The following is an 18,517-nucleotide window of genomic DNA, read 5'->3' on the forward strand; positions in this document are numbered from 1 at the left end:
CTGCTCCTCACCCACTCTCACTCTCTCTCAAAAAAAACGAGTAAACTTGAAAAAAAAAAAAGTTGAAACACTGTTACAAAATTTTCAAGAAGTCAGCTTTGCCCCTATCCCTCACTTAGACCATACACTCTTAAAGGACCCCACATTTTTCTTTTCTTTTTTTTAAAGTTTATTTATGTAATCTCTACACCCAATTTGGGGCTTAAACTCACAGCCCTGAGATCAAGAGTCCCATGCTCTTCCGACTGGACCAGCCAGGCACCCCAGATCCTATATTTTTCTGTAATTTTTAGCACACTTCTTATTCTCTATTCAATCTGTCTTGCCCACTAGAATGTGAATAAGGCAAAATCTTGTTCATTGACATACATGAGCATTCAGCATACACAGGACACTAAAATAATAGCTGAATGGCTGGAAGGAAAGCAACCCCCAGACTTTCCTATGAACAAATTCATCCTCCTCTACCATCAGCGCTCTGGAAAAGTTGAGGACTGTTTCCTGGAGTCAAAGATTGGGCAAGAAAAATGTGTGAATCACCTGGCTCTAAATTCTAAAAATATGGAATGCGTATGGAAAATCTCTGAAAAGCATCAAGTGTTGTACAAATGTGTTGTCACCGTTTTAAAAGCAGTTATTACCAGCAGAAATCAGTAACTCCATTCCTAGAAGGCATGGACTATGCTCACAGTTTCTACATACTACCTCCTATGGCTGGTATTCAACCTGGATCCGAGAAGAAACTTGTCAGTGGTCACGTGCACTTTTGTTATTGCTCAGACCTTGAAAATAATCCTCCTTTTGGGCGCCTGGGTGGCTCAGTTCATGATCGGGTCATGATCTCGTGGTTCATGAGTTCGAGCCCCACATCAGTCTCCGTGCTGACAGCTCGGAGCCTGAAGTCTGCTTCCGATTCGGTGTCTCCCTCTCTCTCTCTGCCCCTCCTTTGCTCATACTTTGTCTCTCAAAAATAAGTAAATGTTAAAAAAAAAAAATTTTTTTTCCTAAAAAGAAAATAATCCTTTTACTAAGAAAATATTTTACAAGAAATTAAAGTTCTGGGGCACATGGCTGGCTCAGTCAGAAAAGCATGTGCCTCAATCTCAGGGTTGTCAGTTCAAGTCCTATGATGGGTGTACAGATTACTAAAAAAAATAAACTTTAAAAGAAATTAAAATTCCACTCATAAACAAAATTTAAAATTACAGTGTGTCTTTCAGAATTTGCATACTAAATTTCCATTTGTATAATATATATCGCAAAAAATGAAAAAAATAGAAAATACTTATTACTTGTAAAAATAAGGTCAGTTTTATTTGCTAAGTATTATAATTACTTAGGCCACATTTTTCTTTTTAAGTTTATTTATTTATTTAGAAACAGCAAAAGCAGGGGAGGGGCAGAGAGGGAGGGAGGGAGAGAGACTCTCAAGCAGAATCTGAGCTGTCAGCATACAGCCCCACACAGGGCTCAATCTCATAAACTATGAGATCATGACTTGAGCCGAAATCAAGAGTCGGACACTTAAAGGACTGAGCCACCCAGGCACCCCAGGCCACAATTTTTATTGAAAAGAAAAGTATTCAGGGTCACCTGGTGGTTCAGTTGGTTGAACGACTGACTCTTGATTTCGGCTTAGGTCAAAAGGTGCTTGGGATTCTCTTTCCCCTCCCCTGCTTGCTCATAAGTGTGCTCTCCTCTCAAGATAAATAAATATTTTTTTAAAAAAGAAAATTATTTAAATAGAGGCAAGAGGGAATCTAGAATGTGTTCCTATCAATTATCTCCAATGCCAAGATAAAACTAAAACTGTACAGTGACACTATTATTTTTTTTAATATACAAAATTTATTGTCAAATTGGTTTCCATACAACACCCAGTGCTCATCCCAAAAGATGTCCTCTTCAATACCCATCACCTACCCTCCCCACCCTCCCACCCCCTATCAGCCCTCAGTTTGTTCTCAGTTTTTAAGAGTCTCTTATGCTTTGGCTCTCTCCCACTCTAACCTTTGTTTTTTTTTTTTTTCCCTTCCCTTCCCCCATGGGTTTCTGTTAAGTTTCTCAGGATCCACATAAGAGTGAAAGCATATGGTATGTGTCTTTCTCTGTATGGCTTATTTCACTTAGCATCACACTCTCCAGTTCCATCCACGTTGCTACAAAGGGCCATATTTCATTCTTTCTCATTGCCACATAGTATTCCATTGTGTATATAAACCACAATTTTTTCATCCATTCATCAGTTGATAGACATTTAGGCTCTTTCCACAATTTGGCTATTGCTGAGAGTGCTGCTATAAACATTGGGGTCCAAGTGCCCCTATGCATCAGTACTCCTGTATCCCTTGGGTAAATTCCTAGCAGTGCTACTGCTGGGTCATAGGGTAGGTCTATTTTTAATTTTTTGAGGAACCTCCACACTGTTTTCCAGAGTGGATGTACCAGTTTGCATTCCCACCAACAGGTGACACTGTTATTTTAAATGTAAGCCTCTAAATATGATAAAATTAAGTTCATTCACATCAGAATACAGAAGAGAACACTTTGTTTCTCGAATCTTCTATTAGTAATCTAAGTTATTCACTGAACTGTGATTTACCCTCTATAAAATGGAAACAAAGCCTGACTTACATAGTTCTGATTAAGAATCAATTGATATATAAGATATAAGAGCTCAACACAAAAGTAGGAACTAAATAAATAATCGGTCTCATTACTTCCCTTAAAAGAATTTTAGGTGTGACATATACATTCTAAACAACAAATATGTCCAATACCTAAATGAGGGTTAGGAGCTCTTGGTGATGCTACACTTTCAGAATTCTTTACTAATTCTCATTAGTGGTACCTGAGTGGTTCAGTGTCTGACTTTGGCTCAGGTCATGATCTCACAGTTAGTGAGTTTAGCCCCGTGTCGGGCTTTGTGCTGACAGCTCAGAGTCTGCAGCCTGCTTCAGATTCTGTGTCTCCCTCTCTCGCTGCCCCTTCCCTGCTCGCTCACTCGATCTCTCTCAAAAATAAATAGACATTAAAAATTAAAAAAAAAAAAAAAAACCCTCAATCATCTGTACTTTATCCAATGCGCAGATGAAAATCTCATCTCACCTCACAAGTTCCTGGGCTACTTTAAGTTTTCAGGAATAGAACAATTTATTTCCCTTTCCTAAAATCATCTTCAGGGGTGGCTCAGTCAGTTAAGGGTCTGACTTAGGCTAGGCCATGATCTCGCGGTTTGTGAGTTCGAGCCTTGTGACAGGCTCTGACAGCTCAGAGCCTGGAGACTGCTTCGGATTCTGTGTCTCCCTCTCCCTGCCCCTCCCCCACTCGTTCTCTCTCTCTCTCTCTCTCTCTCTCTCTCTCTCTCTCTCCCCCCCCCCTCAAAAATAAACATTCAAAAAATAATAATCATCTTCAGTTCCAAATCAAAGTTCTTAAATTCCTGACAATAATATCCCTAACACACACTCAGTACAGCTTTAAGCAAATGGAAAAAATGCATTGGCTACAAAACCAGTCATGCAAATTAAGAGCCTATGCAGTAGTTATCTCAATATTTGGCAAGATGTGTAGACTGAATCCCAGCTGGCTGGCAAGGAAAGTGTGCCAAGTGGAAATATAAGTCTTTGCATACTTTATTCTAGAGTCCAGATTAAAAACCTGTAGCAGAAAGCACAAAGATGGAAAATGGAAGTAGCCTCATATAAAAGGCAAGAGAAACCTTTCATCCTTAATGCACACAGCCCTGGATACCACACTTTACAGAATATTCCAAGATCTTTTAAAAGGACAAAACTTTAGGTACTGCTAACAGTCATTTTTAAGTGGCAAAGCTGTTTGAGAACTCAACTTAAAAGCAATTACAACTGAAGTATTTGCACATAAAATAAGAAGTCCTGAATCTGCATTAAAATAATCCAGGGATTAGAGGATAGGAAGTGGAAAGAGTAGTGTGTAGAGTAGATAAAATAAGGTTTGCCATATATTGACAACTATTGAAGCTGATATAAGTTTTTTATTTTTTAAATCAAGAGTTAGGACATTGAAAAAATTGTTTTTAATCTCTATTTTTGCGGGGGGGTGGGGAGAGACAGAGTGTCAGCAGGGAGGAACAGAGAGAGGGTGACACAGAATCCAAAGCAGGCTCCAGGCTCCAAGCTGTCAGCACAGAGCCTGATGCGGGGCTCAAACTGACGAACTGTGAGATCATGACCTGGGCAAAAGTCAGACGCTTAACCAACTGACTGAGCCACCCAGGCGCCCCAAGAGTTAGGACATTTTAGCAACTCAATCCTTCTCTGCAGTTCTCATTCACAGTTTATAATCTAGATTCTGGTTCTCATACCCATCAAAAATCTATCTGGGGGGCGCCTGGGTGGCTCAGTCGGTTAAGCGGCCGACTTCGGCTCAGGTCATGATCTCGCGGTCCGTGAGTTCGAGCCCCGCGTCGGGCTCTGTGCTGACAGCTCAGAGCCTGGAGCCTGTTTCAGATTCTGTGTCTCCCTCTCTCTGACCCTCCCCTGTTCATGCTCTGTCTCTGTCTCAAAAATAAATAAACGTTAAAAAAAATTAAAAAAAAAAATCTATCTGGAAAATGGCAACTATAATACATTTTATCATAACCTTATTCTGTGTTTCCTCTTCAAATGAGCCACAGTTTTTAAAAGTAATACCCGGTATAAAATATTTTACCTATAATTTTAAAAGTAGCTAAAAATTAACCACATATTCCCCTGTAGAGAAAGAGATGCACTTTAAAACTTGATGCCAGGAGAAATTTTTACAGTAAATTTGAGCTTGGATAAGCTCTTTTCACCGAAATAATTTCACAGTGAAAATGATCTGAAGGAGCAGGCACTTCCCACAGGAAGGATACAATGGAACTTAGCTACTACACTGTGAACAAACTACAATAAAATTTCTCAAAGGTTCTTTCTTGAATAAAGTGTGTAAAAACGACCTGCAAGGGTTTTCTGAGACATTACATGTACAAGCAGTTTCATCTTAAGTCCAAAACATTGTCATTCTCGAAGAATCTTTAATCCAAAAAGACCCCCTTTATCAAAAATTTAAGTTTAGTAGGGTGCCTGGGTGGCTCAAGTCGCTTAAGTATCCTTTTGGCTAAGGTCACAATCTCACGACTTGTGTGATGGAGGCCCGCGTTGGGCTCTGTGCTCATTGGGCTCTGTGCTCACAGCGTGGAATGTGCTTGGGATTCTCTCTCTCTCTCTGTCCCCACCCCCCTACCAAATAAATAAACATTAAACACAATTTTTTTTTCACAAATTTAAGTTTGGGTTTCTAAACTTCAATTACAACCAGAAGGCTTCTTTCTGCATGAGAGTAAAGGCAATAACAATATGACAGACAGTAATGCAAGAGTCTAGATACAGGGAAACGCCCAAATGTTAGAGGGGAGGGGGAATGAAAAGCAAGGTCATACCATGTAAAAATATTTCCAAAACTATAACTAACTTATACAAACCTATAAATGGTTTTTAAGACCTCAGAACTACAACTACCATGAGAACTAAAAGCACTCCTTCAAAGTTCCCTTCTTATCCTACAGGGGGCTGCTAGGGTTGCTGCAGCTCTAGGTGGCCAAGGGAAAGGAGAAAAAAATGTTCATAGTGCTACCCCATTCCCTTTACACTAAGGATGACCTGTGAAGGAGGAAGAGGGATAAGATGTTCTTGAACGTCTATCTGTATTTTAGTACCCATTTTCTACTCATAAAACCATCACCATGGAGTTTGGATTCTTAAGTCCACAGTGTCAGCATTAGAACTCCAATTTAGCTTTATCAGACTGGGAAGCTAATACCTCATTTCTACAGAAAACTGTTTCCAATTCCCACCAAACAACTTCAAATGGCAGTTTGGACATACACAGATGTATATGCAATATAAGCAACTTCTATCTATGTAGATTTAATTTCCAAGTTTCTATTGTCCCTCTACCTAAACACTTTGCCTGCTAGTGATGCCCAGTTCTCCAAAAGTTAGCACTTGGGGAAGCTGTGTCTGCCTTCTTGACCAGTTTCACCACTTCCTCAGCCTCACGTTCCTTCCTCCAGCCTATCTGCCCCCATTGTGGATTAACTATCAGAGGACAAGAGAGCACTAAGAATACTGGATAACGCAAGTGGAACAGCACTCTCACAGCCTATCACAGTGGAGGTAATGTAGTATGTGCTCAGTATGTTGAAAATCAATAAATGAGTATTATTCCAAATCTGTCACTAGCCAACCTTGGACAGTCACTTGACCTCTTTGAGCCTCATCTGTACAGTAAGGAGAACTGAGTTAGTTTATTTTGGTTCAACAGTCCTGTGACTTATAATACATGCTTAGAAGCTGAATTGGGAAAGTTTTTAAGCTGTTTTTTATTTTTTTTAACGTTTATTTATTTTTGACAGAGAGAGGGAGTGCAAGCAAGGGAGGGGCAGAGACAGAGGGAGACACAGAATCTGAATCAGGCCACAGGATCCAAGCTGTCAGCACAGAGCCTGATGTGGGGCTTGAACTCACAAACTGAGAGATATGACCTGAGCTGAAGTCAGACGCTTAACCGACTGAGCCACCCAGGAGCCCCTAAGCTGGTTTTTTTTTTTATTGAAAGATTAACCTAACCTTAAGTTTTGAACAATGTGTCAAGAGAAATGTGGGCAAAGCATAAGGACAGCCAAATCAGAATTAACCAAGAGGATCAAGGGAATGACAATAACAGCTGGCTCGCTCATCCTCTCATCCAAGGGTGAGAAAGAGTGAAAAATGTCCAGCATTTTTAGTAAAACTATGCAAGGCAAAGTCTTTTATTATATTGTTTGAGGCACTTATATTAAGCCTCGAGGACAAACTCCTCTTGAGAATTCAGTACTAGGAAAGTTTTGTCTTTACTTCCTTTCAAAATATGAGATCTATATAACCTTTCGTATCACCAAACTTTGCCAAGAAGTCGGAAACTAAGGTCTGTTTTCAACTACAGTGCCATCCTTGTCCTATTGCTAATAAAGCAAGCACACTGTCTCTCCTGCTACCTCCAAGCTTAGTTCTTTAGTGTTTCAGTTAATTGCACTTTTACCGTTTACCCGAAGTCTCAAATCCTTTACGAAGGGAGTAGAGGTAAAACGGATAGAATATGTTATTTTTCGAATGAAGCCTAGATGCCAGATTTACAAATTAACACTTTAAAAATACAACTGGTTTTGTGGATTAAAATATATTAATACAAGTTGCTACTGGCACCAGACTCCACAAATCTCAAATTGCAATGAAGTTCAATTCCTCAATGTTTCCACAATACCTCCTTAATCTTTCTAAACTAGTTTTGAAAAAAAGTCTAACACTCCTAAACCTAATCCTCATTGCAAATGCTCATCTCATTTTCATTATCAGTAACAATACAAATCTTCCCCACTAATGTAAGATACTGTGTCATCCTAACACAACAAAAAGACATGTTTCTTACTAGAAATGGAGTTGGGGAGGAAGGAAAAACTGTTCCCAAAATGCACCACAAGTAACAGTCTGGAAACATTAATATCCAAGCTGCTTAAGTAAAATTTCAACCCCCAATTGGTTTCTTTAATGTTTTTAAGTCTCTTCTACAAATTATCTAAAGCCCCCATTAATCACAAATGCAGGAAGAAAACCCAAGCAGCAGGATATTTTAGAATTTAAAGCATTTAATAACTAAATGGCATACACAAAGGTCTCCTGGCTCAGAATAAAGAAATTCAAGGGGTGCCTGGCTGGCTCTGTCAGAAGAGCATCCAACTCTTGATCTCAGGGTCATGAGTTCAAGCCCCATGAGTCAAGTTGGGTATAGAGATCACTTAACTAAAAAAAAAAAAAAAAAAAAGAGAGAGAGAGAGAGAGAGAGAGAGAGGAAGGAAGGAAGGAAGGAATTAAAAACTTACCTGAAGTCATTAATTTAGCACAGCTACTTTTGCTTGCATCATCTTCTAAGATTCGGTTTGTGCTCTTTTCTTTCCCAACCAAAGTTTCTTCCAAATGTAAGCATTTATCAGACCCAACACTGTCTTCACCAACTGCATGACTAATTTTGCTATTAGCTTCAAGTACAGAAGTGACATCTTCCAGCTGAGCAGCTTCACTAGATTCTGAATGAGAGGAACCCTTACCCTGGGCTAAATTCTTTGAAGAAACTGGTAGAGACTCATCATCACTATCAAATCCAAAAGGATCTCCAGTATTTTCTTCTTCCACCTTAGGTTTCTTCGGAATTTCTTGGATATCTGGTTTGAAATTGGGCCTCTTCTGCCCTAATTTAGCCATAAATGTTGTCTCTCCCCATTTTGTGCTAAGGGTGGTCCGTTTGTTGGAAAAGACTTCATCAAATTTTGAACTGCCATTTCCTCCTTTCCTACTGTAGGTTTTCCCAAATCTGGATGTCATTTTGACACCTGTTTCATATTCTCTGTGGGGGGAAAAAAAAAGAAAAGAAAATATACAATCACCAAACACTTAACCAGCGTTAACACTGAATATAAAAATAACCCCGGGATTCTCCCCCATGGGGGCTTTTCAACAGTCAAGATACAAACTTTAAAAATGGTTGAATACATACAGGGAAGGTGTATAAAGAGAGGGGTTCATTTTTTTATTCTACATACTTCCATATCTAATTTTTTTTTATAATGAGTACATAGTCATACACTTACAAAGTAAGCAAGCATAAGGATTAATCAACTTATCCACAAAACCAACTTAAGAGTGGAATATCCATTTTTTTTAAGTTTCAAATGAATCTATGTACTATTCTCATAAGTATCACTTTTACCTTAAGAAAATAATCTGAATAGGGTCATTACTCCTATAAAATCTTATGCACAAAATGTTAATTTTTTTCAGTATCTCAGAATTATCAAATAATTGACTCAATTAGGTCTTGAAATGTCAAAACATTTATTCATAGGAGGGGGAAAAAGTCGGGGAAAATGGTGCTACTTTCTTATGTATTAGAACCTGCAGCCTTTAATACAATCTTAAAGATCCTGATCCTTGGTCTATTGTAGTTTAAACTGTGGCTTGAAAAATATTCTCCAGTCGGTCATCTCCCTAATCACAAAAAAACGTATTCTATCTTCTTTGTCTTCAACTGCAGAGTTACGATTTCTGAAGCTGGTGAATTCCAGCATATTACACCAGTCTGCTAATTATTAAATGAAGCAACAGAAACCTGTAAATTTTCCTCTTTGCTTTATAAAGGATAAGTGGGCTCATCTGTTGTATCTACATAATAATAACAAATACTATAACAAAAAAAATTCAAAATAGTAAATCAAAAGAATAAAACACTTTTTAAAGTAACAGTACTTCTTAAACACTATCAATTCTTATCATTTCCTACACTTTGACCTCCTAAAGTTTAAATGTCAATTTATTAAATATACCCAAAAAAGATCACTGTCTAGATTTGGGGGAAAAAAAGCTTCATAATTTGAAATTTAAAATATGACAAGTAGAATAGTATTTGACTTCTACTCTTGAATACGTTTTGGTCTATACTTTAAACATATTTTTCCTTTACTAACTTAAACTCTTGGAACTTATGTCACTATAAACTTAGTTTTATGTATATTCAATGATAATTTTCCTCTCTCGTGTTTGGCTAGAAACCAATTCTAATTTGACAAAGTAATAACTTAGTCATCATACAGATCTGCATTAAGAAAAAATAGTGTGAAGACCTTTTAAAATGTCACAAAACTTCTTCCTGAGATCTACTGTAGATTGACACTAAAGAATCTTTGGCTTTCCTGTTAGGTCCAGTCTAAACAAAACTAAGTATATTTGGCAGCTGCAAGAACAAAAGAAAAAAGTCATTTCATTCCTTCAAGAATTTAAAGCCCTCATCTACAGACCTGCATTTACATGTACACCAACAAAGCTGAAACATTTTGTATACACTCACAAGGTAACCACCTAAAAATGCTGACTAAATGACACACCAAAAATTTAGACTTGAGCTCCTTTGGGCCCGCAGGAGAAAAACTAGTGGTCTTGCAGTAAAATGGTCTTGGAACCACAAAGCATTCACTGTTGCAAGTTGAAAGTCTGCAGATGAACACTTGATATGAAAGAGTTAACTATTTTAAGCGATAAGAAAATCATGCTTGTTTTTTAAGTGTCCATGTCTTTTACAATTATGTACTAAAATACTGATGAAATAATGTCAGCAATTCTCTAGCTTTAAAGGATGTGGAATGGAAAGTGTGTAGATGAAAAACACTCGGTTAAGAATTAAGAACTGTTGTATCTGAGCGGCAAATACATGGGAATTCATTATGTAATATCCCCTACTTTTGATTTATTTTATAGTTTTCCATGTCTGTCTGTAAAGTCACTAGACATACTATCGCGATAACATTAATGCCTAGAGTGTAAAGTACGTACAAATTAGTGTAAGAGTGCGGACACAGTTGACATACTTTAAGTATATCTCAAGTACACAAGCTATCTTGCTCAGTCAGGCTTCAAACTCCAAAGACTTTCCTAACTAAAAAGGAAAGAATGATTCACAACTAAGTCTTTACAGTCGTTGGGCCCTTGCCTCTCTGCCCAAAACCAGGTCGAATTTTCAGGAACGTGCGCTGGGATTAAAAAGTCCTCACACTTAACCCTCAACCAAGTGTAGCTTCTTTAGGACCCCCAGGGGTTTAGGGGCTTCCACCAAGGAGTGAAAGCCGGAAAGGATGAAGCTAACCACCTAGAGATTCTCACCTGGGGGCGGTCGTTGCACCGGGGGGGGGGGGGGGTAGCAGGAGACGCGGTCCCCTCCCGCTGGAAGCTCACGCAACTTTTCTCCTCCCCACCCCCACCGCCAGGAACGGGATGTAGCTTCCGACGCCCCGGAAGCCTCTGCCACTGAATCCCCAGGGCAGTGTAAGGCCTTAGTGGCGGCCAGGGGCGGAGGAGAGACGGCAAAGGATTCAGGGCTGAAACCAACGCACTTGACCGCGCTTGGGGAGGGAGGCAAATCAGTGGCCGCCCGAAAGGAACTCAGAAAAAGGAAAAATAAAAGAGGGAAAAGAGAGTTCTCCAGGTCGTTCCCCTGCCCAACTTCCTCAGAGGCTGTGTAGGTGAAATAGCGAGACTTCCAGACCCCTGCCTCCCCCACCCTCCCTGGCTCCCTCCGGGCCTAGGCAGCCGCCCGAGACCTCACTTACCCTCGGCGCCTGGCGGGTGCTTTGGCCTCGGGCCGCCTCCGCCTCTCCTGCTCCCAACGGCCCACGGACGGGCGCGGGAGCCCCGCGCGAGAGAACAGGGCCGGCTTGTGCGCGAAGAGAGGCAAGGGGCTCCGCCACCGTCAGAACCCGCGACTCCGCTCTGGGTAAATAGGAAACCCGGTGGAGGGGGGGGGGGGGAGCGGCGGCACCGCAACTTCCCTCCCCGCCTTGAGCGCCGCCGGCCGGGCCCGGGCCTAGGCCTCCCTGGCCGCCGCCGCCAGAGCAGGTACCGGAGCTCGCTACGTGCCCCCGCTAGGCCGCCGCCGCCTCCTGCGCCGCCGCTTCCGCCGGTGAATGGTCAGCGCTGGAGTTTGAACAGGGCCCTGAACCATCTCAACGCCATTTGCGCTCCCGGCCCCCACCTCCTTCCTCCAACAGCCGCTCGCTCCGTCACTCCGCTTCCCACAGGCCCCGCGCGGCCGTCCGACCCCGCAGCCAATCGCGCGGCCGCTTACTCAAACCGCCGCGCAGGCGCTGCTTCCCGCATGCTCCGGCGCCCGCCATTGGCCCGGCCGCAGCGCCCGACGGGAGTTGTAGTCCGGGTCCGCGAGGGCGCTACACTCGCGGCTAGGCGCGGGAGCCGGCGGCGGGAGGAGCGGTTGTGGCGGGCTTTGCCCGCCCGGGCTCGGGAGCCCGTTGCAGCTCCTGACCACGCCGGGAGACGCAGGTGCCGCCAGGGAGGGCCGGGGGCGCAGTGCAGGCAGCTGTGTCAATCGTTTCCCCTCCAGGGACTCGCCGTGTCTAGGGACGGTGGGTTGTGCAGCTGCGCCAGGCCTGCTGGGGCCGCGGCCTGGGAGCGCGAAGGCGCGGAGTTCGCGGCTGGGAACCGCCCTCTACCCGGCCTGGCGAGTGCTGGCCCGACGCAGGTAACGACTGCGGGAACTGGGAAGCCCGGGGCACTGGGCACCTAACGCCGCGAGTGATGTCGGCTCCGGCGCTTGAATGCTCCCGCGACCCCTCCGCTCATACTTTCATAGTTCTCCGGTCTGCCCTGCACGCGTTAAGAGAGACCCCAAGAATACTGGATAGTATTATCGTTAACTTTGTTGTGTGTAATAACGCTAACGTGGTTATGTAAGAATTTTTTTTAAAAGTCTGAAGTTTTGACGGGTAAAAGGATTATGACTCTGGGATTTACTTGAAAATAACTCCTACAAATACCGACCGAGGGAGAATAAAGCCAGTGGGGTGTTTTTCCATTGTTGTGTAATGCGTACACAAGGGCTGATTATTCCAGTCTCACTAACGTTTCTGAAATTTTCCATAAATGAAAAATTTCGAGAATTGAACCAGTGATTGCCTCTGGGGAGGACAGGGAGGTGGGAGATTGATGGGAGAAAAGAGTTAATTTTACACTACGCTCCTTTGTGGTCTTTGGGTTTTGGTTTTGTTTTTTTCGGGTCAATGTATTGATTATCAAAGTTGGAAATTTGGATGGGGGGGATCTTTTTTTTTTTTTTTTAAGGCTGCCGTGGGAAAACAGCGTTCTAAAAAGTAGCACAATCGTTTCGTGCTGAGAGGTGCATGATTCATCTGGCTTGGACGGCCCAGCTGTTTGGTGGGTGGTTAATGGAGATACACCTGGGAAATTAGGAAACTAATTGCTTCTAGTGAAAAGCCCTCCCCTTCTTCCGCAAATGGATGATTTGCCTTGAATGCACCCAGAAGTTAACCGGGTTCCTCCAAGTATATTCAGGAAACTCTGAGTCAAGAAAAAATAGTTAAGATATCCTGCAGCCCTTCGCACTAGAAATTTAAGGTGGATTTTAGCATGGCTGAACTGTTTTACTTTTGCCCTACTGTTTACAAAATGTATATTCTGACATTTAAAGTTTCCCAAATATTGTAACAGTACTTTTTCTTGATAAATCAACTTTTGATAGCTTATGTGACTGGAAGTTATAACAGGTCTGTGAATTCCACTGTGGGCAGTATGTGCATGGCTTGTATTTGGGTCAGTTTTGTCTTTTCATTTTTTTTATTTTTTTAAAGGATTTATTTTGAGAGAGCCAGCAAGCGTGAGTGGGGGAGGGGTAGAGGGACAGAGAGAGTATCCCAAGCAGGCTCTGACCTATCTGTTCAGAGCCTGACTAGGGGGGTTGGAACTCACCAACCTTGAGATGATGACCTGAGCGGAAACCAAGAGGTGGACACTTAACCGGCTGAGCCACCTAGGCATCTCAGTTTTGTCTTTTTTTTTTTTTTTTTTTTGCTTGTTTATTTTTGAGAGAAAGAGGGAGACAGAATCTGAAGCAGGCTCCAGTCTCTGAGCTGTCAGCACAGAAGCCCTATGTGGCACTTGAACCCATGAACAGCAAGAGCCAAAGTCAGACGCTTAACCAACTGAGCCTCCCAGGCGCCCCCCACTTTTGTCTTCTTAAAAAAATCAGCATAGGATCTTATTTTATCAGTTTCTTCAGAGATTGTAAGCAGAGGTGCAAGCTGCACTTACTATAATTATTTAGATGACAGAGTACTGGGTGCTAATTAAGGGGTCATTATCATCAGAGGCAAAGGCTAAGATCAAAAAGCCGAAAGTGGTGCAGAGATGAGACCATTGCAAGATCTTCCTGTGGAAGAGTGCTGTGAACCCTCCTGGACCAAAGGATGCATTTTTTATGACCTAGCCTGGTTAGTTGGCTGGGTCAGTGACTCCACATGAAGCTTAAATAGAAGAGTTAATTTTTTATAGAAAGAGATAATCCGTGGAGCCCATTTAGGGGCTTCTTGTGCAGTAGTTGTGTTATTGGAGCTTAGTAGAGTTAAATTCTTGCTGCTCAAAGAGTGATCCCTAGTCAGCAGCATGGCATACCCTGGAAGCTTAGTGGAAATGTGGAATCCCTGTCCCCAACTCCACTGAATCAGAATCTGCATTTTTAACATGATTCACCAGGTAACTGGCCCATACGTTAAAGGTCAACAAGCCCTGATTTTTGAAGTACATCTATAGCCTTTAACAGAAGTCTAATCTTTTTTGTTAAGGTGGGGGAAAGGAGGAAGAGAAAACATTAAGAACCTATTATACATCAGGTACGATGCCAGCCTCTTCATTTGCATCCCTGCCTGTTATCCCTGTTTTACAGGTGAGGAAATTGAGAGGTTGGCATTTGCTGATATCCATTATTATAGACATTGTTGAATCTGGTAGAAAATGGTACGTGATTTGAAGAGTAGGAAAGTGTGTGTGTGTGTGTGTGTGTGTGTTTAGTCTGTGGAAGCTTAGTGTATTAATACTGAAGAGAGCTGTGCTGCGCCTCTCTGCTCTCCTGTGCCTCACACTGAAGACTGCCTACGCCAGGGCCCCTTCTGGAGGCAGTTCAGTCTCTGGGCCTTCAGGCCACACCACTCCCTTTACCTTTTACCTCCCTGATTCCAGTGAGGCAAGTGAATACCCTGAAAGCCCCACTCCATTCCAGTGCCATGGCCCTAAGTCCCACACCAGAGTGAGCAATGTGGACTCCAGTCTGGATAACACGTGGGAAAGCAGCTTTTTGGATGTTGGTGGTGGTTTTCCTTTGGTTTTCTTAGTTCCCTCAACTTATACTCTGCCACCTGCCTATCCCCATCCCCCACCCTCTCTCCCTGCACCCACCCCCCCAGATTGGTTCACTTCACTTCATTCAAATCTGCTTCACGCACATATTAGGTAGCAAATAAGGGCTTTTTTATTTGCTAGAATGCCTCGGTGTCTGATGTCTGATTTTTCTCCCCCATTAAATTATATTTATGGCAGAGACTAAAATCATAGATCTGAACCACACTTGTACCCTTTGATGCTACAGGCTGCCCTCCTGCGTGCCGCCTGGAGGAGGGTAGAATCTCCACTACCTTGAGCTCCATCCACTCAGGTGGACTCATCCTTTGCTTCAGTGGAAGAAAGAAAATCCTGCCAGGAAAACTAATAGAAGAATCTGTTGTGCCATTGTTGGGTCTCTGTTGCAGCCCGGACGTGAGAACTGTCAGAACTGGAATTGCTAAGTAGAACTGTGTAATCTTTTTCTGATAATGTGTAGTACAATGTATCATAACTTTCAAAATTCACTTCAGAGAGCTTGAAGTCAGAAATTTCCACACTGGTTACAGGAAATGTTTCCTTGTTTTAGGATGGGGAATCAGAATTTATAATAAAAATTATAAATCATACACTTGCACGTTGTGGTGATTGTATTACAGTGCCCTACAAAATGAGGGCCAGGCCCTGCCCTTACCTCCCTGACACTCCCCAAACATTTCTGTTCTGCCCAGTATGGAAAAGGAACTTTCCAATCAATCTCCCATGGACCAGCCTGTTTTATTTATTTATTTTTTAATGTTTGTTTATTTTTGACAGAGAATCCCAAGCAGGCTCCGTGCCCTTGGCACAGAGCCCAAGGCGGGGCTCAGACTCGCAAACCATGAGATCACGACCTAAGCCAAAATCAAGAGTCAGACACTTGACCAACTGAGCCACCCAGGTGCCCCAACCTATTTTAAATTGTAACACCCCACTCCCAAATGCTATTTCTACTTTATTTTTCTTCAGGGCATTTATCTCATCTAACATATCTCATGTTTTTTTGTGTTTGTTACATACGTATCTTCCCTATGAGGGAAGGGATCTTTGTCTCCTCTTGTACATCCCTACCTCATGAAAGAGTGTGTAGCAATAGTAGGTGCTCAATAAATATTTAATTGCCTGCCCCCCATTTGCTTCCTTTCATGTTAGATTATGTCTTGAAAGGAAAGTGACTTGAAACTGTCAGTAGTAGTTGACTGGGTTTTCCCATGGGAGAGAGGAGTGCTTTCTGGACTAACCTGTTCTTGCTTTGGATAGGTTTTCATCCTGAGAATTGAGAAGATGAATACTACTATAATCACAATTGTCTTGTTTTCCAGTATAATTGGAATATGTTCTCCTGAGATGGTGACATCCTTTGGGGAATAAACTGCTGTCTTGGTAGTTGAAAAGCAAAGCAAGGAAAATTCCCTGGGGACATATTGCCTGACAAGGATTGGTACCCAGCAACCTCTAAAGGTCTGTCTGGCTACCTGACCCTTGTTTCCAAACAGCCATCTACTCCCCAGTGTCCTCACCCCTAATGTTCTATGATATTCCTCCTCCCCAACAAAAACCCTCCTGGGGCTTCCCATCGCCAAGACTAAAATCCAAAACCCATCTTGTGGCCTGTAAAGCCATGGGTGATCTGGCCCCTGACTACTCCTTATCCCTCTCCATTTTACCAATCCTGCCCCTGTCTACTAGAACCTGCCAAACCTGCTCCTGCTTCAGGCCTCTCTGCTGTTGTTCCCTCCACTAGTCCTGGAGATAAGCACATGACTCACTCCCTCACCTCTTTTAGGCCTCAGTAGTGCCTACCCTGAGGTGCTATTTAAATCCCTCACCCTGCCAGCCCAGCACTCTATCTCTCCTTTCCCTGTCATTTTTCTTCGTGGCAGACTTCATGTTTGCTTTACTTATTAACTTGTTTATTATTTGTTTCCTTCCACTAGAGTATAAACTCTATGAGGACAGGGATTGCTGACTTGTTCACTGCCATGCACCTAGCACACTTAGAATAGGACCTCACACACAGAAAGTAGGCTATAAATGTTGACTGAATAGCTCATAAATTGTGTTCAACTTTTCTGTATCTCCACTAGTTTTTTGTGTGTACTTGACCTATCAATAAGAGCAAAAGGTACACTGAAACCTCCCAGTATAAGAGTAATTGTGTCAATTTCTCCCTGGGGTTCTATTTTTGTTTTTATACTTTGAGGATATTTTATTGGGCACACACAAACTTAGAATTTTTTTTATAACATCCTGGTGGAATTGAAAGCTTTTTAAGTGCTTTGGGAGATTAATCACAAAAATCGCCTGAATTTTCCATCCTTCCCTGTATGCACACCTTTTGTAATGTGACTGCAGCTCCTCCCAGAATCTGGGCTGGCCTTGTAACTGGGGTTGGCCCAAAGAACATGGCAGAAGTGATAGAGTTCTGAGCTTGAGTCTTAAGGAAACTTGAACGCGCCCACATTCTTTCGTGGACCTCCGCCTCTGCCATAAAAACAGGCCTGGGCTAGCCTGCTGAAGGCTGAGATGCCACATGGAAAAAAGCTGAGGTCATCCATACCAGTCAACAGCCAGCAGACCCCAAACACGCAAGCCAAGCCAGGATTAGCATGGCCACCTACCTGACCTGCAGCTGCCCACAGATGTGTGTGTGAGCCCACCTGGGGCCAGGTGAACTGCCCAGCTGACTTTAGGCTCATGAACAATAACAAATAGTTCTATGTTAAGCGTATGCATTTTGGAGTGGTTTGTTACACAGCATTATCGTGGCAACAGAGAATTGATGGTTAATGCCTCCTCATTTGGTTCTCAGCCTCAGAAAGGCTTTCCTGACTACCCAAACTAAATCAGCCTCCCAGTCTATAATACCACTGTATTATTTTCTCAGTAACACCTCACTCTCCAAAATGATTTGTTTACTTCGTTTTTCTCTGTCTCCCATACTAGACTGTCACCTATGTGAGGACAGAGACCTTGTCCGTTTTGTTCCCTGCTCTATCCTCTGCACCCCGCATGGTAACTGCTCTGTCCTGCTGCGTGTGTCCACTGGACGCTGGAAATGTGACTAGTCCAAGTTAAGATGTGCTGAAAATCTAAAATACACTGGATTCCAAAAGCTTAGGGCCAAAGACAAAAGGATATAAAGTATCCGAATAATTTCTACAGTGATTAAATGTTGAAATGATAATATTTTATTTTATTTTTTTTTTAATTTTTTTTTCAACGTTTTTTATTTACTTTTGGGACAGAGAGAGACAGAGCATGAATGGGGGAGGGGCAGAGAGAGGGAGACACAGAATCGGAAACAGGCTCCAGGCTCCGAGCCATCAGCCCAGAGCCTGACGCGGGGCTTGAACTCACGGACCGCGAGATCGTGACCTGGCTGAAGTCGGACGCTTAACCGACTGTGCCACCCAGGCGCCCCGAAATGATAATATTTTAAATATATAAAGTAGAATGTCTTACTAAAAATTACTCTCATCTGTTTCTTTTTACCTTTTGTTAAAAATGTTTATTTATTTTTGAGAGGGGGGAGGGACAAAGAGAGAGGGGGACAGAGGATCCAAAGCAGGCTCCGCACCCATAGCAGAGAGCCCTACACTGGCCTCAAACCCATGAGCGACGAGATCATGACCCAAGCCAAAGTTGGGCACTTAACCAACTGAACCACCCAGGTGCTCCTCTTTTTACCTTTGTTAAAGCGACTACTA

General features: G+C 42.6%; 1 protein-coding gene across 3 annotated transcripts in view; it reads right to left on the reverse strand.

The window, feature by feature from the left end:
• The window catches only part of WAPL (WAPL cohesin release factor), a 93,934-nt gene extending 82,607 nt beyond the window's left edge, over window positions 1-11,327 (reverse strand). For all 3 annotated transcript variants that reach the window (XM_058696901.1, XM_058696900.1, XM_058696899.1), the window contains exons 1-2: window positions 11,195-11,327; window positions 7,922-8,442 (exon numbers count right to left, since the gene is read on the reverse strand). In XM_058696901.1, coding sequence (XP_058552884.1) covers window positions 7,922-8,420 — 499 coding nt within the window. In that variant the 5' untranslated portion in view covers window positions 8,421-8,442; window positions 11,195-11,327. The remainder of the gene's footprint in view (window positions 1-7,921; window positions 8,443-11,194) is intronic.
• Between the last annotated feature and the right edge of the window lie 7,190 nt (window positions 11,328-18,517).

This window comes from Neofelis nebulosa, chromosome 13 (genome assembly GCF_028018385.1).
Source record: "Neofelis nebulosa isolate mNeoNeb1 chromosome 13, mNeoNeb1.pri, whole genome shotgun sequence".
Classification (NCBI taxonomy): domain Eukaryota; kingdom Metazoa; phylum Chordata; class Mammalia; order Carnivora; family Felidae; genus Neofelis; species Neofelis nebulosa.